Source organism: Solea solea, chromosome 3 (genome assembly GCF_958295425.1).
Source record: "Solea solea chromosome 3, fSolSol10.1, whole genome shotgun sequence".
Taxonomy (NCBI): Eukaryota; Metazoa; Chordata; class Actinopteri; order Pleuronectiformes; family Soleidae; genus Solea; species Solea solea.
The window spans coordinates 18,524,919-18,548,889 of record NC_081136.1 but is presented as its reverse complement, the minus strand read 5'-3'; the positions used below and the strand labels follow the sequence as shown (position 1 = coordinate 18,548,889).

The window sequence follows — 23,971 nt, the reverse complement described above, 5'->3', positions numbered from 1 at the left end:
TAGCAATGCTATAACGACAATAGAGGATCATTATTTCTATTTCACTTTATTGGAACACATCCAGAAAATATGTATGCAGTTTTTTTTTTTAAAAAGTTGTTTTAAAAAAAATAATAATAATAACATCCTCTCCAGCTGTCAAGTATTTAGCGTGATCTACCCTTACACTTGAACAATAACACAGCTCTGTTAATACTGGAGTGGAACCGTAATTAATGTTACTGGTAAATCCTGTGTTTGTCCTACTATTTCCTTTCAAGAAATATCTGCTGTAAAAAACGTCTATTACACCAGGTTTATTCAAGACATGCTGGAGCATTCCATACACATGTTGCATGAGTTCAACTCACTGACAGCTCGCTAATATATAAGACCAGCTTTAAGTCGCATCACTTCATTCCAAATTCCAATGACAGAATTTGACAGACAGAACAAAACAACAGAGCTGGTGGTGCCTGAAACCGTTGCACAGTACTATATATATGTATATATATATATATATATATACATATATATATATATATATGTATATATATATATATATACATATATATATATATACATGTGTAAATATATATATATATGTATGTACAGATATGTACAGATATGTACAGCTTTGGTAATCGTACAATGAATCATTTATACATCCATTTTCATTTCTAAGGCTTAAAAAAAAGAACTGCTTGCTAAGGTACAATGTTAAGATTGAAACCCAGTGGCCTCAGGCTGGATTTGGATTTTGTCTGTCATTAGAGAATCTCTCTTCAGTCTAAAATAACAAACCACATTTTCCTCAAAGGCAGACTTGGCTTGGCAGCAGACAGTGCAGCTGTGGTGAAGGAATGTAACTCATTATTACTGGTTGAAGAGAGCAGGGTGTTTCCACTTGACCCAGGCAGTTTCGACTTGATATTTATCAGAACTGTGTGTGCCATTGGGTAGATGTGTTAATGTTTAGTTTGATTAGAGAAACACGGTAGAGTGATTTGCTGACTCAGATGTACAGTATGTGCGTCAGTGCCAGAGTTAGGCATTTCTATGTGTCATGTGTCTCCATGTTATAGGAATTAAAAGGCAAAGGCATATACAGTAGATCCTGCACATCTTCTCTTTGTATTCCCTATCTTCCTTGTGTGAGTATGGTCCAATACTTGGGTAGTAGGGAACATTGGGTGATGGTGACTCAGTTGTAGAGCGAGTCATCTTTCAACTTGAAAGTTACGTGTTTGATTCCAGACTCTTGCTAGTCTACATTCTGATGACAGCATAGACACAACAGCATAGAGCAGAAACACAGGGAGCTGACCAAGAACACGCACAACCAGAGCATGAAATGAGTAACACAAGGGACTGAAATGTAACATGTGACAGACACTGAGCATGAACAAAATAATTTAGGGGAAAGTCAAAGACACAAACACTTTACCATGTGACAGTTTGCAGTGTCTGTGTGTACATTTTCAATATAAGCAAAAGTCTTTATTTATTTGAAAATAATTTGCAGAATGTGCTCCAGTTGTCCTGTTCAACTTAAGGAAAAAGACATGGTTTCTAGAGTAATGTGATGTGTGTGTATATGAAAATGATATTCTGTTTTGACTTGTGGTTGTTTCAAGTTAAGTTACATCATGGAACTGTCCCTCAGCTCCTTCCTTTCACTTCATTTCATATCCATATAGCCTGGCGAAAGTTAACGTAACGTCACAGGACACATACATTTTGGGTTCTTTATTCTGAACAGTAAATTGGTGTTCAGTTAAGAAAGAATTGTAGAACAACAATAAATAAAACCCAAATGGAAAGGCCTTACATGTCAGCGTATCTGCAGGGCTCCAAAAAGAAATCAAATAAACCCAGCACTGAGGTTTGAGGTGTGTTGCAAACACATTCACTGTTCAATAACTCTGAACTTCTGGGCTACAACCTAGAATTATTAGGACTGTTAGTCAGTCTGTATGCAAAAAGAATACACACAGTATATATGTATATATGTATATATATATATATATATATAGATATATGTATTCAGACATGTATATCAACATGTTGTTTTGGCTCTTTTAGATAAGAAAAAGGTTACATAATCACCTGATATGATGAAAATTATTTCCTGGTTATGAATGTGGTTTGTGTTGAGGAGAATACACACAATATCCATTAACATTGAACAAATACCAAAATATCAGTGAAAACCCATGACAAACTTAAAATGTCCAACATTTAATGCATTCCAGAGCTTATTTTCCATCGAAACTGTCCAAAGGTTTCTTTTCTGGGTCTCTCATGAGATCATTACCCAAGATTCCTCGCGCCCTCAGGGAAATATTGTAGTATGAAAGAGCCATCTAGTGGCATTAGTAAGCAATGTTTTTCCCACCCTGCCACATCCATCCTAATTAGCTTACATAACTACAACACAGGTTCATCTTGGTCTGTGTCAGTAATGTCATTTGATTATTCTTAATAAAAACATTTTTTGCTTGATCATTAAAATCTATAATTATTCTTGCTAGTATAGATCCTCCACATGCTGCAAGTCCCCGCTACAAGTTCAACTTCATCGCTGACGTAGTGGAGAAAATCGCTCCTGCTGTGGTCCTCATTGAACTCTACCTCAGGTATTCTCTGTTTGTGATTTTGTTTTTGTACATTACCTCAGAGTAAAATATGCAATATTAGAGGGTCAGTTTTTATTTTTTTTTAATTTTACTTCACTGGGTCAATAGGTTATCAAAGACAGTGTATGCTTTGGATGCCCTAGCATTATTGAATTGTGTATATAAATACACTTTGCCATCAGTTGTAATCATTAAGGGATCACAACGTATTAGTAGAAGAAGCTAGTTTTCCCACAGACTTCAATTCAGATTGTTCCAGCAGAATCGCCTCCTAGTGGCTATTCAATATATTTTCACTTCCTATTTGGCTTCAGGAAGAACCCAGAAGACTACATCCATTTTTATTTATACTGTCTATGGTGCACACATTGTTTTTAAATCACAGATAGTGAAGCTTAAGATATGATTACTATAACTAGTACCTTCAATTAACAAATAAGCGTCTTTAAAAATGTGGTTAACATGAAATACAAGCTTTGTTTTTTAACCTAAGCCTTGATAATGGGGGCAGAGTGGACAAAGTCAATAAAGAGAAACCAGCCTAGTTAAATGCATTCATTCTTCTCTTCTCCCTTTAGGCATCCTCTTTTTGGTCGGACCATCCCTTTGTCTAGTGGATCGGGGTTTGTGATATCAGAGAATGGACTGATTGTTACCAATGCCCATGTAGTCTCCAGCACAACTCCAGTGTCCGGTCAACAGCATCTTAAGGTAAAAGAAATCCAGGTTGTTACAGACATTGTTGATCCTTTTCAATTCAAACAGTCACGGCTTTATATACTGTATTAATTCATATTAATGGGGGTACTATTGTTGACTCTATATTAGTAATAAATGATACTGAATCAGTTATTCAGTGTCATGTCAACAGAAAATCAGTTGACCCTTGTGCTTCAAGGGTTGGTCTACAGATTCTAATCCCAGCCCTATACAAAAGTGACTGTTGACTATATTTCTATATTTTATATAGTATCTTAATTGACTATCTACGTCTGATTAGTCTGTCGCCTGTCAACAGACTAATCTACATACAAGTAAATCATTTATTCGGTGTACTGTCTATGTTATTATGATGCTGCTATTATGTGACAGTGCAAATGTCTATGAAAGTGGTATTTCTGGATAATCTATAGTTTATAAAGACTGTTTTTTCTTATCTTGTCTGCAGTGACTTTAGTCTCTATGATTCCTAACTTTGTGATTTAAAGCAGTGGTCCCCAACCTTTTTATCACCAAGGACCGGTCAACGCTTGACAATTTTACCGCGGCCCGGGGGGGGGGGGCTGGTTATATTGTAATATATTATTATTATTTATTATTTGTTTATTATTATTATTATTATTATTATTATTATTATTATTATTAATAAACAGCTGAAATAAAGTTTGAAGCGTCAGATCACGCTTCTGCATGTTTGTGTGCGCGCTAAGACTCACAAGCTCTCCTCTTCTCGACCACTGCTCTAACGCTCTCTAACTCTAGTTGCTATGGTAACGTTTAAACATGCCTGCAAAATAAGATACCGATACGCCACAAAAACGAATATAAAGTGCATGAAAATTTTAACTCACCATAATGGTCTCTAAGTGGCGAAGCAATTTTGAAGGCTTCATTGCCTCATTAGCAAGCCGGTCAGCGCATATTATGCAGAGCGGGCTTGGTATGTGGGAATCACCTGCCGCAATAAATCCATATTTCAAGTAGCTCTCCTGGTATTGTCTGTTAAAAGCTTTCTTTTTCTTGGAAGTCGTAGGCTCTTCTTCTGTCTCTTCACTGGGCCTTTTCCCCTTCGCAAAGAAACTTTCCAAAGACGTCTGTTTCTTACTCATTTTGCTAGCTTGTGCGTTAAAGTTTGGCGCACAGATGTAACCGAGAGAATCCGGTCATTTTTCAAAATAAAAGGTTTTTCAAAATAAAAGATTGCTCATACTTGGATAATAAATAAAACGGAAATTATTAATTATTTCTTGTGCGGCCCCGTACCAATTGATCCACGGACCGGTACCGGTCCGCGGCCCGGTGGTTGGGGACCACTGATTTAAAGGACTTAACAATGACTGTTGTAAGGTTCCTTCCTTTTTTCTTAGTTTAAGTGCACATAGTCCTTGAGAACACGGTGCACTCACTGACGTCTGAACACCTCATCACAAATAGCCTATTTTTTAGGTCAGGGGTGGGCAAATATTTTCCCCAAGGGGCCACATGAGAAACTTGTGGCCACACACACACACACACACACCGGACAAGTTTACATACAAGTGACGGTGCTTCGCTGGTTCAGATTGTACACAACCTTACCTTTGATTTCTGTAAAGAAATATTTAGCAGATATGCATGTGTTCATAATTAAGGCTTTTCAAAAAGCAACACAGTTGTATGGCTAGCTCATAAGTACTTGTTCATTTGTGTTTATGACTGGGATGCCCAAAGTGCTGTATGTGGCCCGTGGGCCATAAAATGCCCAAGTCTGTTTTAGATGATCAGTTTTGGGTCCGTCTCATGTTGCCTGGGTTTTTATTTTAAATGTATGTGTGTATTAATGGACATTTACGCTGCACGTTCCTATAATCAGGGAAAACAAGCCGTGACCAAAGAGCCGCTTATATTAACTGCTTCAGGCTCTGGTTTGGGGTCGGATGCAAAAATAGAATCCTTGTTTGGGGCGTTGTGTTTTCTCTCTCAGAACCAAGGTCTGCTGTCACTCTCACTTCAGGCAGATCACTACTTGATTCTCTGTGTTAGGAGAATAGGCCTCTCTCTCTCCCTTCCTCACTTTGAGTCAGGTGCAATATAAATTGTTCTTTTTCTATTAAATATTTGTAATTCATTCCAAAAATCTATATTTTTTTGATGGCTTTAGAAATGTCATGTCTAATACTATCTAATACCCTAATGTTTACTTCAAATAACATATTTGCTGGATGTTCTTTCCTTGATCACATATCCCAATGCAACAAAAGGTTGTTGTTAAGGTACTATGGATGATCAAAAAGTCAATAGTACAAGGTTGTTCATTTCAGATTTTTCAGACATTTCAGTAGTTGCTAGATCGTAGGTCACTAAAATGTGGACCTGGACGAAGACGTTGTCCTATCTGGACCCAGACAGTGGGAGACAGATAACCCAGATCCAGGGAAGACAAAATCCAAACACCTTAATCCAGAGGACAGACAATATTATACACAGCAAGGCAGTCAAAAACCAGCCAAACTAACCAGGCAAGGGTGAGGCAAAAATTCCCCAAAAAACAGAACTGTTTTAAGACTTGAGTACACACTCTCCAAGTACGGGAGTACACAAGCCTTCTTCTTTTGGAATGGAAGGTGGCACCAAGCACTTTAAGCCTCATTACTGCTGAGTGTTGACAAATAAACATGTAGAATATTTTTAATAAATGCACATATATGTTCAAAAAAAAAAACTCAGTGAGAAGAAAATGGTGAAAACTAAAGTTGACCAAATGATGGAAACTATGATGGAAACTATGAATGAAGGAATGGAAGCGATTCGCGCCGAGATGAGGGCGACGAGAGCTGAGATGAGGGCGATGAGAGAGGAGTTCTTGACCGACTTCAAGGAGAAGCTGGAAGGGGTGACAGTGGAAGTCAAAGAGAGATCCAGGAGGAGAACGCAAAAAAAGACAAGCTGCTGCGGGAGCTGGGGTACAAAATTGAGGAGATGGACCAGCTGGGAAGACTAAATGAGGTGATTGTGACTGGCCTCAAGATTAAGCGTCAGAGCTATGCAAGGGCGGCTGCGCCATCGGACGATCGGTCGCTGCAACCTGATGAATCAGAAATCAAATCTGTGCAACAGCAGGTGGATGAGTTCCTGACGGGCAGAGAGATCAACGTGGACTTCAACAATGTGGAAGTATGTCACCTCTTACCACGAAGACAGGAGAATGAAACACGAGCTGTCGTGCTGAGATTCGCCAACAGAAGGCATAAGACGGCACTGCTGAAGCAGGGCAGGAAGCTCAAAGGCTCAGACGTCTACATCAACGAGAATCTCACCAAAAAGAATGCTGACATCGCCAGAAAGGCACGTCAGCTGAAGAAAGGAGGCAAGATCCAACACACCTGGACGGCAAACTGCAGAATCTACATTAAAATAAATGGAGCTACACCAGAAGAAGTCAAAATAATGCAAATCAGGAGTGAGGGCGATCTGGAGGAATATAACAACTAAGGTATGGCTTAGTAACCTTAGTTACTAAGTAGTAGTAACTAAGTAACTACAGCACAGCAAAGGTCAAGGGTCACTACACAGACTAAAACGATGATGGAAATATTAGAGAGGATTGCTGAGCAAGAAAATGTGGAGCTGACTAAAAATCAACATGTGAACCACACCTTAACAGACCCAAATGAAATGATTGACCCAGATAACCATCTATACCTAAACGTGTCTGAGAAATGCCAGTACTACACTGAAGACCAATTTAACGAATGCATTGAGATGGATGGGAAATTGTCTTTCATTCACTTCAATAGCAGGAGTCTATACACCAACTTCGACCACATTAAGGAATACCTACAACACTTCAAAAATGCTTTCAACATCATTGCGGTGTCGGAAACGTGGATTAATGAGGATAAAGGAGCAGATTTTTACCTGGATGGATACAAATTGGTCAACGTTAATAGAAGACATAAAGGTGGAGGAGGAGTGGCACTGTTAAGTGACAATAACGTTGAGTATGAGATTGTACACAATATGTCTGAAGCTGTTGAATATGTAATGGAATGTGTGACAATTGAAATCTGTGTGACGAAAGGCAGAAATATAGTGTTAAGCTGTGTTTATAGAGCACCAGACTCTAGGATAGAGGATTTCAATGAATGTGTGGGAAGGATGTTTTCAGGGACCAGCCAAAAGAGGGTTTTTATCTGTGGCGATGTGAACATTGACTTACTCAACCCGAAACGAAATACGATGATTGATGACTTCATTAATATGATGTATACGATGGGCCTACAACCCCTCATTACACGTCCAAGCAGGTTCACGACACACAGTGCGACCCTAATTGATAATATGTTCACAAATATTATAGGGACAGGCATAACAAGAGGACTACTGATAAATGACATAAGTGACCACCTGCCAATCTTTGCTATCTATGACTGGAAGCACACTGTGACACAGACACCGAATAGAAATAGAAGGGTCAGGACTGAAAAAGGGATGCTTACACTGAAAAACGAACTAATGAGGCAGAACTGGAACGAGGTCTACAAAGAAACAGATGTAAATGATGCTTATGATTCCGTTTTGCAAATATTTAACACGCTGTATAATAGACACTGTCCTGTAATGAAAAGACACACAAATCAGAAAAAGGAGGGGAAACCATGGTTAACAAAAACGTTGATAAATGCCTGCAAGAAGAAAAACACCGTGTATAGACAGTACATGAGATTAAGGACAGAACATTCAGAAACGAGATACAAACAATATAGGAACAAACTAAATAGCATCCTAAATGACTGCAAAAAAGAATACTACAGTAATCTGCTGGTAGAAAACATGAGCTATACTAAAAAACTATGGGACATTCTAAATGATGTGATCAAAAACAAAAACCTAGCTATCCTCTCTACTTCAAGGACAAAAACACTAAGGAAGATAACAAAGAAATCATAGCAGAAATATTTAATGAATTTTTCGTCAATGTGGGGCCGAATTTGGCAAAGGACATTCCTGACTCACTCTTTCACTGGGACCACTTTGATAAGGACAGAGACAGAAACCCAAGCACCATGTTTCTCACCCCAGTGAAGGACAGAGAGATTACACACCTGGTCAACAAATGTGTAGCAAAAACATCCACGGATGTTGATGACCTCGACATGAAGCTAATCAAGAAAGTAATAGATCGTTTCACCCTTAACACACATCTGCAACCTGTCATTTCAAACTGGGACATTTCCCACCAAAATGAAAGTGGCGAAAGTAGTGCCATTGTTTAAGAAAGGTGACATACATGAATTTACTAATTACAGACCAGTCTCAATACTACCACAATTGTCAAAAATTCTCGAGAAACTATTTAACGATAGGCTAGACAACTTCATTAACAAACACAATCTGCTATATGATAGCCAATATGGATTCAGAAGAAACCACTCGACGGCACTAGCTTTAACTGAGTATGTGGAAACCATTACTGACGCCATTGATCAAAAATGACATTCAATAGGAATATTCATAGACCTGAAAAAGGCATTTCACACCATCAACCATGAGATTTTGATAGCTAAACTGGAGAGATATGGTATAAGAGGCATAGCACTGGAATGGGTCAAGAGTTATCTTCACAACAGATCTCAATATGTTAAGATGGGAGATTGCACATCGACTTGCTTGGACATAATTTGTGGGGTTCCACAGGGATCAGTGCTTGGCCCATAACTGTTTATACTATACATTAATGACATATGCAAGGTATCCAATATTCTGAAATTAATATTATTTGCAGATGATACTAATATTTTCTGTTCGGGGGAAGACCTAAACCAATTAGTGGAAACAGTCAATAATGAAATGGCCAAGCTACATGTGTGGTTTAATATAAATAAATTATCTCTAAATTTAGAGAAAACTAAATATATGCTGTATGGGAAAAAAGGCTGTAAGACTAGTATTAACATACAAGTTAATGGAGTGGACATTGAAAGGGTTAATGAGTACAAAGTGCTGGGAGTGATTATTGATGACATGTTAAGTTGGAAGCCACACACCAAACAGTTAAAAGGCAAGCTGGCCAGGAGTGTGTCCATACTTTGGAGGGCACAAAAACTATTAAACCAGAAGGCACTGTACTTGTTGTACTGCGCACTAGTCTCTCCACACCTGCAATACTGCGCAGAGGTCTGGGGACACACTTACAAAACCACTACTTATCCCCTGTTTATACTCCAAAAAAGAGCCTTGAGAATCCTACATTATGCCAGTTACAGAGAACATACAAATCAACTATTTACCAAATCAAAAATACTTAAATTCTATGACTTAATAAAATACCGCACAGTACAGATGATTTATAGGGCTGCCAACAAAAACCTCCCTCACAATCTACAGACATTATTCCTGAACAGAGGGGAGGGACACAATCTAAGAGGGAACATGAGGTTTAGGCAGAGAAGGGTAAGAACTACATTAAAATCCTTTACTGTATCGGTCACGGGGGTCAGACAGTGGAACAATCTGGATGAGGAGATGAAAAAATCAGCAAAACTGAGTGTATTTAAAAAGAAGTATGTAGAGATGACTATTAATCGATACAGAATGACACAGAAAGAAAGTATGACAAAGGTCAGAGACTGAAATCTGTAGACACTGTGGGAAACGGTGCGACGGCGCGATGGAACATCATGGACACATGTACAGACACACATGGAGTCTGAGTTGACTGTCTAGAGCTAGACTATATCTCTGAGTGCTACCGGATGCTGAAAAAAAAAGAAAAAGGAAATTAAATGTATGATGATAATGGGGGCGGGACTAGTAAAGCTTTGCTTCTCCCGCATTCCCTTTCGGTTATGTATATTGTGTGAACTGCAATGTTATGTGATGAGTGATCTAAATGTCATGACCGAAATAAATAAATAAATAAAATAATAATAAATAAATAAATAAAATCATTACTTACATTGAAGCATTACATTACATTATATAAGACAACCACGACTCGTTTCTTTTTTTATTCTTGTTCTCTGTTTTATTTTTTAAATTTATTTTACTAAGCAAGTCAATTACTATTTGAGGGAAAAAAATAAGCAAACCGTGCAGTGCACCAGTGCAACGTTAACATTTCGGTTCCGCAGTAGTTTCAAGTTTTGACTTACTTTCTCTGCTGACGAAATGCATTGTGGGATAAATGGTTTTCCCAAGTTTTTTTGGAGAATAGAGCTCTGGTCTTTATTTACCAGGAGTGCTTCATGTGCAAAACAGACAGGAGGAAATGATCTTTCACGACAGTTTCAACATCTACATATGATTTGATATGATGTGTCACAAACATGTGCACCAATTTCCAATAGTACTCTCCATTTGATTTCCAGTTATTTATTTACAACAAGGTTTTGATTATGAAATATTTGCATGACAGACAGATGTGTAGCTTGAACTATGTTTGGGTACATACATTAAAAGTATATTATGGCATTATCAAAACCAAACCCTGTATAAAAATACACACTCCCTTTTTGAACAGTGAGTAACCCACACACACACTGCAGGGAATCGTAGGGAATGGAGACCCATATCATATTAAAGGGGACATATTATACCCTATTTCTCCAAGTTAAAATAGTTCCCTGGTGTCCTAATGAACATGTCTGTGACATGCTTTGGTCAAAATACCATAAGGATGAAGCACCATAGCAGTTCAATAACCCTGCTGAACCCGCCCCTTTCAGAACGCTCTGTTTTGTGCCTGGTCCCTTTATATGCAAATGAGACACAGGCAAACACACACCCACTTCTTCCAGGTGTTTCTGATTTGTCCTTTTTACTGCGCTCACTCAGCTCCTGTTCCCTCCGCTCCATTCCTCTCCCCCTCCCTCCACTAGTTCTCTGACAATATCAACATGGCAGCGTGCGCGGAAAACAGCGAGAGTGCCGTCACAGGAAGAGACGTCAGACACAAGGATCAAGCCGAACAGTGCCGAACTGTAAATCAGTTAAAAACACTTAGGGACAGCACCGCTGATCGCCACATAAACTGCCGCTGTATGTAACTGTATCAGACTGAGTCTGTGCTCCGGTCATGGAGGACGTACTGAACAAATATTTTTAATTAGGACGTGTCAGAATGGTCAGTTATGAGCTCTATTTGACCTTTTCTTAAAAATGTGTTTGTACGTCGGTGAAATACGGTCGCTGACTAAATACGGCGACCGCTGGCCGCAGTCTGATGCGAAGTGGTGTGAACACACGAACACACGTTTGCCGACTTTATCCGGCATATTAGCTTCATATATAAAATCCTCTGAGGCTGGAAGTTTGTGTAAAACACTGTGCTCCACTGTGCAGCCACCAACAGCACACTTGTCTCTCCACGTTGACATAATACCAATCTTCCTCCTTCGCCTGCACTCTCGCATTTTATAGGGACAAGGTGGAGCTCTCCAAGTAAACTTACTGGTGGGTGGTAACATTTGCGGTGAAATGCGCATGCTGCCGTCATAAGCGCAGGGAATTCAACATCCTGTGTTTTATCGCCTATACTTACACTAAGGGGGACCACGAAAAAAGGACTGAGTATTCTTTTTCCACACTATGGCGACTGGTAGGGCCTCCAGAGTCCCAAATATAAGTATTAAAATGATTAAAAAGTTGATTTTGCATAATATGTCCCCTTTAAGCAATGTGGCACATCTGATGCATGTTTAAGAAGTTAAGTGGTCCCACAAAGTAATGTGTCCACCACTTAAGTGCTATATTCATGCCAATTCTTAACATGTAATGTTTCCATTCCTTCCTCAAGGTACAAATGCATAACGGTGACACGTATGAGGCCAACATCAAAGACATGGACAAAAAATCTGACATAGCCACCATCAAAATCAACTCACAGGTGAGTTCACATCTTGCTTTATGAAATGTATGGTGGGTGGAATATCAAAACTTGAGATACACCCTGGACAAATCCAGTCAGTGCAGTCCAGTCAGTGGTGCACAAGAAGAGTAGATTTGAACACGAGCAGAGGGTTTTCATATTACTCAGAGAACGTAAAGTTCTCTTTCATAATATTTCATTCAATGTCTCACTATAGGATGTGGTAGCTCCTGCATTGCCAGACAAGCTTATCAAGCGTCCACGAACCAACAGAGAAAGGTACTCTGCTCCTATGAGGACAGCAAAACGGAAACGTCCAGCATTTAGAAACGAACCAAAGTGAAAGGCGAGGACCAACTTGGTGATACCTTCATTTTGATACCGGTTCCTGATCGATACTTTTTTCAACACCAGTTTTATAATATAATTTCTTTACATTACACATTATGGTACAAATCCATCCTCAGTTTTTATTTTTCAGTTATGGTATTTTATACTCAATGCAGTTTTTTTTACAAAAATCCTCACATAACTCGGCCTGATAAGACGTGAGCAGGGAGAGGACATTGAGCGCTCTGGACGAAAGCGGTGCCGCCTTGGAAACGGTCAGACTTGGACGGCAGGTTGGGGCTCCGGGAAGACATGGAGTTTCATATTTGGAGTTTCATATTTGTAAAACCTTCCTAAAGGCCATAAAAAGCCCAGAAAAATCTTATTCCCCAGAGTGACGTCACAGCTGTGTACGAGCACAGCAAAGTGCGGTCATGTGGCGTCTCGGGAATGGCGCTACTGTCAGGAAACCATACGATATGAAGACTAGAGTTTTCTTTTACATTTTTTAAAATACGACAAAGCAGGTTTTAGTTATTCATTCGTAGTTCATTAGCATTTATTTTCAAACTTATTGTCGATGTATTAACGATGTTATGACTATGGTTCTTGTTTTACTCCAGGTGACTATCAAAGTACACATGCACCACATATATAGTTCTAAGTTTATTCACACAGTGAAAGTTAGTTTTTTTGTGTTTCAGCCTGTTAAAAGTAAGAAAATAAGGAGGCTAAGTGTTGCTAGCCCCCGTAGCTAACTGCCACAACCCTCCTAGGCTAATTTAGCTAACTGGTGTGGTCATGTTAATTGTGTAGCCTTGCTGTAAGCTATTTTCTCATTCTCAATTATTGTTAAATAATAATTAGAACAGTATCAGTCCATATGTTCACTTATTACAGATGTGTTCCTCACATTTTAACTTGTGTCTCACTTGAATGAAAATGAACATATGTTATGTAACAGCTAACAACCCACCAACAACAGTGTGACCAACAGCTCGGATAAAGTGACAAACACATATCTCTGTAAACTTCTGTAAACATTCTCTAAAATATTATTTTTCGTTATATATGGGTTACATATATATATATATATATATATAAATATTTGTTATATCATCTGAGTCCAATTTCCAGATTAGATGAGTAGTTCAGATTTTATGACCTGTTCTATTGTAATGAGGACCTGCAGTACATTCATACCAAAAACACAGTGTGATACATGTTTGTGTTGGTAGTGTTGATGTGTAAGGTTCCAGTACAAAACATCAATAAAAAGAGGGAAACAAGCTAATGTAAATAATTCTGGTTTACAAACCAATAAAAAAGATTTATGAGGTAGGAAATGCATGCAACATGTCTGTTAAGCCTGAAGGACATTTATGCCATGGAAAATAAAACTGTTTCCAGTAAGACTCCATGGGGTCGCCTCATCATCTCCATTTGCATTTCATTGCTAGCATAAATCTAACAAATAAGATAATAACAATTATAACATTATAACATGTACAATAATAACAATAACTGCTCTGACAACACAGCGGTGCATTGTCCCCACCATTGTCCCCACCAGTCTTGAAACCAAGGTAGGGAACTGTATATGAGAGACTAAAGATATGTAGTTCTCAATCCGTTCCGATGTGTAGGCACTCACACTCACACCACAGACAATGTAAGTGAAAATGTCTGCTGTGCACACCGGAGGCAGAAGTTTCTGATCAGTGCTCTACTCTGCACTGGGGATTTTATACAAGTCCAATCCATTTGTATGCTGTATTTTTGTCAGATACTGGTCTCTGGCTTCATGGTCCAGTCAGTGTCTCCCAGTAAATCCCCTTCCCTTTATTGTTTTTAAGAATGCTAATCAGTCTAATCAGAGACTTCACTGCAACAACACAGATTGTTTCTATGTTCACCTCCGACACTTAAAGCTCCAAACATGGACGGTATATCCCACAATGCAAGTGGTTCCCAAGCCCTATTAGGTGAACCTTGTTTTTTTTCTATATCCCTGATTTGTAGGTTGTTTTGTGCTTTTCATGACTTTATTAACAATTTAAATAAGTGTTACTTTATACTTCATACTTGATTACTATTATAATAGTGCTGCTAGTATGGATGAAATAAATGCTCCCTGAATGGGAAATCTCTGACAACAGGAGGATACTCCAAAAGCTAAAATATAACTAACTTAATTTCTGATATTATTTGTCATCTTTTTATTTACAATATTACCTGCAGATGAGAACATGCACTCATGTCCCAGGAACAGGAAACCCCCCCCTTTCTTTGCAGCGGGTCTGCATGCCATTGGCGCACGGCTGCCAACTGTGCAGTATCGTTGGCATTTTGCTGGCAGTGATGTCTGAGACGTTCTGCCCATAGCAGCACAAGATGCAGAGTGGGATATTTACCCCAGTCAAGGTCACATCATAAAAGACGCCCAAAGTGTGTGTCGGGGGGTTACGCACGCAGCGGCGTCAGGTCTGCCCCTCTCCATCAAGCAGGCAGCCAGATTTACTCTTCACCACACATGAACAGCGATGATTCACAACTAACAACATTACATTTACAACCTGCAAGAAATGTTTTTTATGAGCGGAAAAAGGGAAGCCCGAGACCCGACTCATTTGCATATTTTTTACGACCGAATCCACAGGTCCGGTCGGGTTTTTCGGGCCAGCCCGTCTCATTGAGGACTCTAAAAGCTGTTGTATTAACTATTGTCTAGTTGTTGTAAAGATAATTGTAATATTCTTAATCGTATTGGTCATACTAGCAGTAGCGTGCATTGTCATAAAATGTATTATTTTTAATAATAATGTAACAATAATGATGACAATATTACTAATTAAAGCCTTGCAGCTGGGTCTGAGTCCATATCTTACCTTTACCAATGTTTGTGTCTATTCCTTACCCTCAGACAAAGCTGCCTGTACTGTTTCTGGGCCACAGTGCAGACTTACGGCCAGGAGAGTTTGTGGTTGCAATCGGCAGCCCCTTTGCCCTCCAGAACACTGTCACCACTGGCATCGTCAGCACTGCCCAGAGAGACGGCAAGGAGTTGGGCCTGCCGGACTCTGACATGGACTACATCCAAACAGATGCTATCATCAATGTGAGATTATAACATTGCAGAAAAAATGCTGTATAGCAGTGAAAATGATTTGAGTGGTGTGGTTTGTGTATTTGTACACCACAGTACCATTTCTGACTTCTATATTTATCTTAACAGTACGGGAATTCAGGAGGACCTCTAGTCAATTTAGTAAGTTTGTTCTTTTCTAATTGCTGAAAAAAAAATGTTGTTATTTTTATTGTTGATGTTGTTATCATGCCTATGTTTGGTCTTTTTGAAGAGAAACGTTATGACATGCATATGACTGCATCCGTTATCTGAAGAAGAGCCGCGTCAAACAATACAATCAGAACTGACTGAGGGAGCATTCGTGTGTATACAGCAGCGGAACAGGGGTGGGCAGGGACAAGAAACATTTCTCCCAGCTGAATGATTGGGACTTTTGAGCAGTTTGAATTAACCTAGCTATGTCTGCCAGTGATTTGATTTCCGCAAACACGTCTGGCAAGGGCCAACCCAAAATCTCCCAAAAAAGGGAATCAATCACATATAAGTTTTTCCCCTGGCACGCTAGAGGTGGGCTTATCGCAATGACAATAGAGAAACAAAGTATAGCAGCTTTTGTAAACATCCAACATGGCGACCACTGAAGAACAGCTGTCTTTTGATTCAATGACTTGCTCCATGGAACTCCTCGGGGCAAAAGCCATTACTCACTATTACTATATAGCCACCGCTCCTAGAAAACTACAACAAGCACATTTGTTGACATGTTTTTCCAATGCTCTGCATATGTCATGCGGATCATTGGTCTGATTGGTTGTAGGTCTATCCAATGCGTACAGAGGCATTTTCATACGTCCATTGGCCATACCTCTTGGAAGTGGGAGGTGACTACACTCATTCCACCCTGATACTCAATGTAAAATGAGATGGCGATGAACTCTGGCTAGTAGAATTCACTTCTGGACCTTTTAGTTGGCACGTCTTTGTGTTTTCAGTCATACTCTAACCTGTTTGCAGTCGCTTTATTAGCACAATGCTGCTGTTGCCTAATATAAATAACCTAAAATAAATCACTTCCTGTGTGAACTCATTTGACAATAGTTTTGTTGTTTCTATTTAAAAGTTACAAACTACAGCTTTAACAATATGGATTGCATGAATGTGTTTGCAAAATCACTGGTTTTACATTGTCTGGATCATACATATGACTCAAATAGTGCTGCAATTAACAATTATTTTCATAATTGATTAATCTGACGATCATTTTCTCAATTAATCAAGTACTTGTTTGGCACGTCAGAAAATGTTGAAAAATGTTGATCAGTGTTTCTCAAACCTGGAAATGATGATGTTCTCAAATGTTTTGCTTTGTCAACAAACCAAAACGCTATAGCTTTAATGATTTCTTTGTTATATGGATGAAAAAAATCATTCAATTTACCTCAGTATATCTCTATATTTGAGGATGGGGAAGTGATCGGCATCAACACCCTAAAAGTCGCAGCCGGAATCTCCTTTGCTATTCCATCGGACAGGATCACTCGCTTCCTTAATGATTCCCTTGACAAGCACAACAAGGGTGAGTGTGACAGTGACGTCACTGAGCCAGGCTGAAACATTTGTGAGCACAGAGATGAACATACAGCAGCTAACTGTCGTCTTTTTCAGATGTGAGTTCAATAAAGAAGCGTTTCATTGGGATAAGGATGCTGACCATCACACCAGCGTAAGTCTTACCTCATGAACCTCATGGACTGGAATTCTATTTTGAGTTGTTGTGAGTTGTAAGTTCAATCCAACAGGAATTTTGTTTATGCATGTGATAAAACAGTGTTTTGCCCAATGATGTCATGTTGCAGCATAATTTGAACCAGATTTATCTTTAATAACTCCCCGTAACCTCTCTTCTCTTGTGTGCACAGTGTTCTTTCAAGTTATATCTAATCATCATCTTTTTGCATTTGTGGCATTTTGTTTTCTTCTCTTTCTTAGCTAAAAAGGGCGAGTTTAACTTGTTAGCCTTGCTTTTACAGGGAAACTTCATATCAGTAACACTAGTATTGGGTTGTTTTAATGTATCATTCGGTTTGTTTCCAGGATGAAAAAGTGTCATTTGTACAGTATATATTTGAAATTCAGTGGCGTAAACACAATGATTTGGGCCTTTGGTTAAACAATGGATTTTGTTTTTGAGAGTAAATGTGTGTGTGTATGTGTGTTCCAGGTTAATGGAAGAGCTTAAGCAGCAGAACTCAGATTTCCCGAATGTAACCAGTGGGATTTATGTCCATGAGGTCATTCCTCACTCACCTGCACAGAAGTAGGTTTCATTTAGTCATAATTTGATTTAAAGGGTAACTAAATGCCCTCTTCTGGGTAATGTATTGTGTCACTTCCTGTTTCCACTGGTGTTGTGAGTTTCTCCTGCTCTCTGTCAGACAATCTCTGCTATTATTTAGTTACTGTTACAATTAATTCACTGAACAAGCACTCATTTTGTAAATCAACTATTGCTTTCACCTTCTGTTGGTGACACATTCGCTATCTTTCACGTAGCTTCACACATGGTGCTTTTCCTAGCTTAACAGATAGCTTAATAACGCTGGCTTCTCTCTCTCCCGCTCCCTCTCCTGCTGTCTCTTGTGTTGTGTGCCACATGCTTAGTTATTCTTCTGCCCTTTTAGAGATAATAGTACTTGTAATAAGTGTAGCTTGTTAGCCATGATGGAGAGTGAGTCTTAGTGAGGTAGTGAGGACTTGACTCTGCACCATAGAAGCTAAATCCGTTAGCCAGTCCCCTGTAGCCAGTGTGGACCAGATGACGATAGCTCCATTAGTATGGTTCCACTGAACCACTGAACCATCTATTCCTTTAACACTGAGCAGTGATGACTTTACGAACTTCTTTGTGAATAAAATAACATCAATTAGAGAAAAAAATCTATCATCTCCTCCCTCATAGTGGTACTGATTCATAGTTTAGCACAAGAGCTTTAGAAGCACCTCGTGCACAGTTAGGCAGTTTCTACCCTATAGATCTCCCTGAGTTAACATCATTACTAACATCATCCAAACCATCAACCTGTCAGTTAGATCCCATATGAGCTCAATATTACATAAAATGAATCTATCCTTATTAACTGGATATGTGCCCCAAGCTTTTAAAGTAGCAGTTATTAAACCCCTCGTCAAAAAGTGACCCTTGACCCTGATGTTTTAGCTAATTACCGACCAAGATCAAATCTTGGTTTCTAAAATCTTAAAAAAGGAAGTTGCTAAACAATTATGTGAATATCTGCACAGAAACGGCCTGTTTGAAGATTTTCAGTCAGGTTTTAGATTATACCATAGCACAGAAACAGCAGTTTCTTTTTTTTTTACTTTAGTACAATTAGAAATCTGCACATTGTCTCTCGACCAACCTGTTACCACTGGTGGAGGGTGATGACTTTCTGCCAACTATCACTAGAAGTATTATTATTGTCATTATTATTATGCTATAATTAAAGTCGATATTGCTAAAAAAAATTGCCGGTCAAGGCAGATGGCCGCACATTTTTGAGTCTAGTTCTGTCAGAGATTTCTTCTGTTAAAAGGGAGTTTTTTCTCTCCACGGATGCCTAGTGCTTGCTCATTGTGTAAACTCTCTATAATATTGTAAAGGTTTCTGCCTTACTGTGCAAAGTGCCTCAAGATAATGTATGTTATGGTTTGGTGCTATATAAATACAATTTAATTGAATTATGATGCTAACTCTGCCCAATACCTCATTTTGGAAAAATTCCAAGATATGGGCTGAGAGCAGGGGGCATGGTCCAGCAGTGGAGATAGAAGGGATACAGTTATAAGTGGACAAATGTATGGACAAATAAAGCCAATGGCAAACTTTGAATGCTGTAGCTGGTGTTTGACCAGAGGCAGTAGATAAGGTGGTTTTTATCACATGTACAATTTAAATACTTTTCCCTAAACTCTGAAGATTTGCACCTGGATCAACAAATAACATTAGATGTTTGTACCTTAAAAAAGTGATTTGAATGTAGTTACTCTTTAATGGAAGCAGTCATCAGTTTGTTTCTCATTTCTAGAATATAATTAATTATTACACATATAACTCTACCTTTTTATTCCTCATCAGGGGTGGCATCAAAGATGGCGACATTATTGTAAAACTGAATGGCAAACCTCTGATGACAACAGCTGACCTGCAGGGGGCGCTTCACGAGGAGACAGCCCTGCTACTGGAAGTCAGGAGGGACAACGACGACTTGCTCTTTAACATTGAGCCTGACATTATCATGCAGTAGTCAATTCCACACACATTTTTGGTGGAAGTTGTTTTTATATGAAATGCACACATTTGTCTGTAAATTGTACCAAAGTAATGGGAGGACAGTTTGACTTAAGAACGAAATGGTACAAACTAGTTTTGAGATTTACAACTGTACCTCTGGCCTGTCCAGCCAGGTCAACCCTGTTAAAATACCCTGCTGAGTCAGGGTTAAAGGGATAGTTCAGTTTTTTGTGTGGTTGTGTGAGGTAGCCAGTGCGAACTGATTTTAGCCATTGAAGAAAAAAAACTCTCCTAATAAATTCTATTCCTGCCTAACACTTGATTCACACACTGGATGTGTGAATGTGTGAACCAACATTTTGCAGGGTGTGCGCGTGTCTGCTGCATTTCTCTCTCACTCTGCGTCTCCCCACACCACCAGTGTGATTATGAATTCACTATCTGATTTATTTCTGATAGATAATGTTACATGATTTTTGTTGACTCAGATGGAGAGAGAGAGAGAAGCACTAAAACTTCAATAAGGTGTCAGTTTTATGTAATCATGCTGGTAGAATATCAATGTTATCATCAACGGTTCTTCTCTTTGTTCAGTTTTTGCTGGAAGCCACATGCGTCACATGTAAAAAATAGATGAGATGCTGAAACGTAAGCGTAGATGCGCCTGAAACATCTCCTGTGTGCAGTGTAAACACACAAATCTGTGCACATGAAAAACATGATGGAACCTAGCAGCAGGGCTAGGGTTAGGCTTGGTTAACGTGTCCTCGTAAACCAAGCCTGAGTCTACAATAACTTCCGAATATGTTAATGGCTTTATGTCACTGTTAGAAAGCTTTTCTCAAGGACGTTTGAGCTGCATTGTAAACTGCTTACTCTCCCGCAATAAGACCAAAGTCAAAATCACTCATTTCAAATCACAGCACATAGGAGTTGTTGAATCAATAAGTTAAGATGTGGATTTTTATGACTTTGGTCTTTGGTTAGGGAAATGGACATGGAAACTTCAACAGACAGATATTAATGGGTGAACCTTGTGTTAAGTGGCTTAAATCAGTTTTTCTTTGTGCCTTTCCTGACACGCATTTTATCATTGAAAGTAGGCCTCTGTCTCAGGCTGGTACTCAGTGCTACCTATGTGTTAGTATACCACCATACTTCAGAAAACCTGAAATATCCCTTTAACCTCTCATTTTTTGTCAAGCCTTACTCTAATCTGTCCCAACTGGGCCTCACGAGCATTGGTCTGACAACCATGTGCTCACTGGTTACTTTCTCCACTAAACCAGTCCAAAAACATGCAATGTGGGGATTAGGTAAATTGGGCACTCTAAATTGACCGTGAGTGTGAGAGTGAATGGTTGTTTGTCTCTATTGTCTCTCCTGCGATGGACTGGCGAACTGTCCAGGGTGTACCACGCTGATCGCCCGATATAGCTGAGATTGGCACAGCAGCCCCCGCGACCCTCTGGTGGAGGATAAAGTGGTAGATGATGATGACTGACAGTTCAGTAGAGTTTTATTAATATATCTGACTTATACATGAACATACAAACAACTTTCTTTTCATGCTACCAATGGTTTTATATAATAATTGATATTGAAAAGTCGAGAATGGGATGATTTCCAAAATGCTCTCAAACACTTTCCTTCATTATCCTATTGTTACTTGCATGGCCCAGGCAGAGCTAGCAACCAAATTAGTTGTTACATTCACTCGTTTTTTTTACCACTTAAACCTCTACATGAGGGTTGTGGTGGCTGAAACCAAACCAAGCTAACATAGGGCTGAGGTCACCAGTCCATGGGCAACTCTCTCACATTTAATTGGAAACTTTGAGTTTACCTAATCAATTAAGATAATCCCCACACTGCATGTTTTTGGGACTGTGTCAGAATACCCGGAGAAAACCCATTGGGAGAGCATGCAAATTTTGAACTGGTGACCTTCCTGATGTGAGGAAACAATGCTAACTACTGTACCACCATGTGACCCTTGTTATATTCAGGAAAAATAAATACCACCAAACCCCAGCCCTTTCCCAGCTCTTGCAGTGAATGATAACAAACACGAAAAGATGTGGGCTGACATGAACTCCAGTTGGAGAGCCTCATCACCCCCCAGCCGGTTCGGTTTAAAAAAAACAACTTTGTGCTCCAGATGTTCCTGCCATCCACACTACCTTATCACTGTAGAGCCCCAAAAGGTAGAAGTTTGAAAATGCTGCTGGCCACGTTTTGTTTGAAAACTCCGGGGATTTGTATTTCAGTCTGGATGAGCAGAAACAGAAAACTTTGTAAACCATGACACATGATCTTATCAAGCTGTGTGAAAAACATTTTGTAGCCTAAGGGGCTGTCCACATGAAGAGAAGTCTAGGTGAATTATAGCAAGGTTTTATCCACATGGAAACAATGTTTTGGGAACCTTAAACTGTTATATTTTGAAAACAGGTCCCAAAGTTTGAAAATCTTAAAACCCTTTGCGTCTTCATGTAGACTGTCAATACGCTACTTTGAGAAAACAAAGATGTCATTGCCCCACCTCTCTCTTGAGCTTGTCTTATCTGTGTCATTGTCGTCTTCCTCTTCCTGTGTTTGGAGATTGTTTGGTCTGTTTGATTTATGATAACTTTTATTTTCTTTCCTTAGTCACCTTGGCTTTCTTCATTCTGGCTCTGTTTCTGTTTGGGGGGTGGATGAAGACATTGCGTGATATAAATGATGTTGTGTTTACAGAAAACCTTTTAAAAATGACAAAGAAAAGTATTGTTTACGTTTCTGTGTGTTTAGGGCCTAAATCTGGGCTCAGAGATGACATTTCCTCTACTGTATGTGCTTTCCTCAATTTAGAGCAGTGGTAGACTCATGATGGGTCAGTAGTTACATATGATAGTTTTTGTATTATATTCGAATTATTTGTGTCAGATAAAAAGAGAATCATGATGCATCATTTATGTTCAATTGCAAAGTTCTTGACGATAAAAGTTCCATGTGTAAGAGTTGTTAGAGATACTGTCTTTGTCAAAACCTGTGTGGCAGCATTGGCACTGTAGCGTGGCTCATGGTTCATGTGGGTCCTGAATGCAGAAGCAAATGTGAACTGTGTGTGTTGAATGAGAAGCACAACGTGTTTTCATAGTGTTGCCAAGGCACTCTGGTGCAGGAGTGCTGCTCAGCTCTTTGGACTATAGCATCATCACTGTTGCTGCCTTGGTTCATGATTGTCTTCCTTTTAGTGTGAGTTGATTCCTCACTAAACCAAATGTAAATTGCCAGCGAAGCAACACTCTACAACCCATTTGGAATTAACTCTGTTTACTTAATAAAGTTTCCACAAATTCTCACAAGCTTTGTCTTGTCTCATCTGTAATGTCTCGTTGTGGAAATCCCAGCCTGTCCTCATTTCTTCACCTTTAATGAAGGTCATAGGCAGTGACTCATGGAACGCATGTCTGGGAATGACTTCAGCACAGCAGTACAATACCTGAGTGTATGGAGAAATGGCTGAACTCCCCTTGCAGCCAGTCATAAACATTCCTGAGTGGAAACAAGTCTCCCATGTTAAAATGCAGTGGGGAAAAAAACACAAAGGAATCTTTTTTGTGGTTTAGCCATGAAGTCATTGCTGCAGACAGACGATGGTCTGTCAGCCAGAGCCACTCTTTCCTGCCCTGCTACTGACAAGTTATTTTTAACACTATTGTAGTCTAGTCATAAGTTCCATTACTTATGACTAGTAATAGGTCAGTTTTCACTGACCTAGACTTTTACCCTAACCTTGTTTTGATGTTTTTACTCTGTAAAAAGTAGAATAGTAAACACACCTATTACTTTTTATACCAGTGAGACACTAAAGTTAAAAATAACATGTTAACGAGTTTAGAAAAAGAGGATGAATGTGAGACGTGCTGATTCACCTCATTTAGAGGCCCAGTAAGTGCTGAACCAGTAAGCTCCTCCTAATGCATCCAACAAACATGTCTCTTCATCCCTGAGCAGGCCAACATATCCCCACTACTCTCACTCACTCAGGCTGGACAGGTGGAGATAGATGATGAATCAAAGCAATACTT

The 23,971-nt window shown here is 39.2% G+C and overlaps 1 protein-coding gene across 1 annotated transcript in view; it reads left to right on the top strand.

The window, feature by feature from the left end:
* The window catches only part of htra3b (HtrA serine peptidase 3b), a 36,938-nt gene extending 13,693 nt beyond the window's left edge, over positions 1-23,245 (top strand). Inside the window, exons 2-10 of the mRNA XM_058625282.1 lie at positions 2,519-2,618; positions 3,197-3,329; positions 12,115-12,204; positions 15,440-15,634; positions 15,752-15,784; positions 17,066-17,180; positions 17,270-17,327; positions 17,826-17,921; positions 19,740-23,245. Of these exons, the coding sequence (XP_058481265.1) occupies positions 2,519-2,618; positions 3,197-3,329; positions 12,115-12,204; positions 15,440-15,634; positions 15,752-15,784; positions 17,066-17,180; positions 17,270-17,327; positions 17,826-17,921; positions 19,740-19,908 (989 nt within the window). The 3' untranslated portion in view covers positions 19,909-23,245. The remainder of the gene's footprint in view (positions 1-2,518; positions 2,619-3,196; positions 3,330-12,114; positions 12,205-15,439; positions 15,635-15,751; positions 15,785-17,065; positions 17,181-17,269; positions 17,328-17,825; positions 17,922-19,739) is intronic.
* Positions 23,246-23,971: the final 726 nt, after the last annotated feature.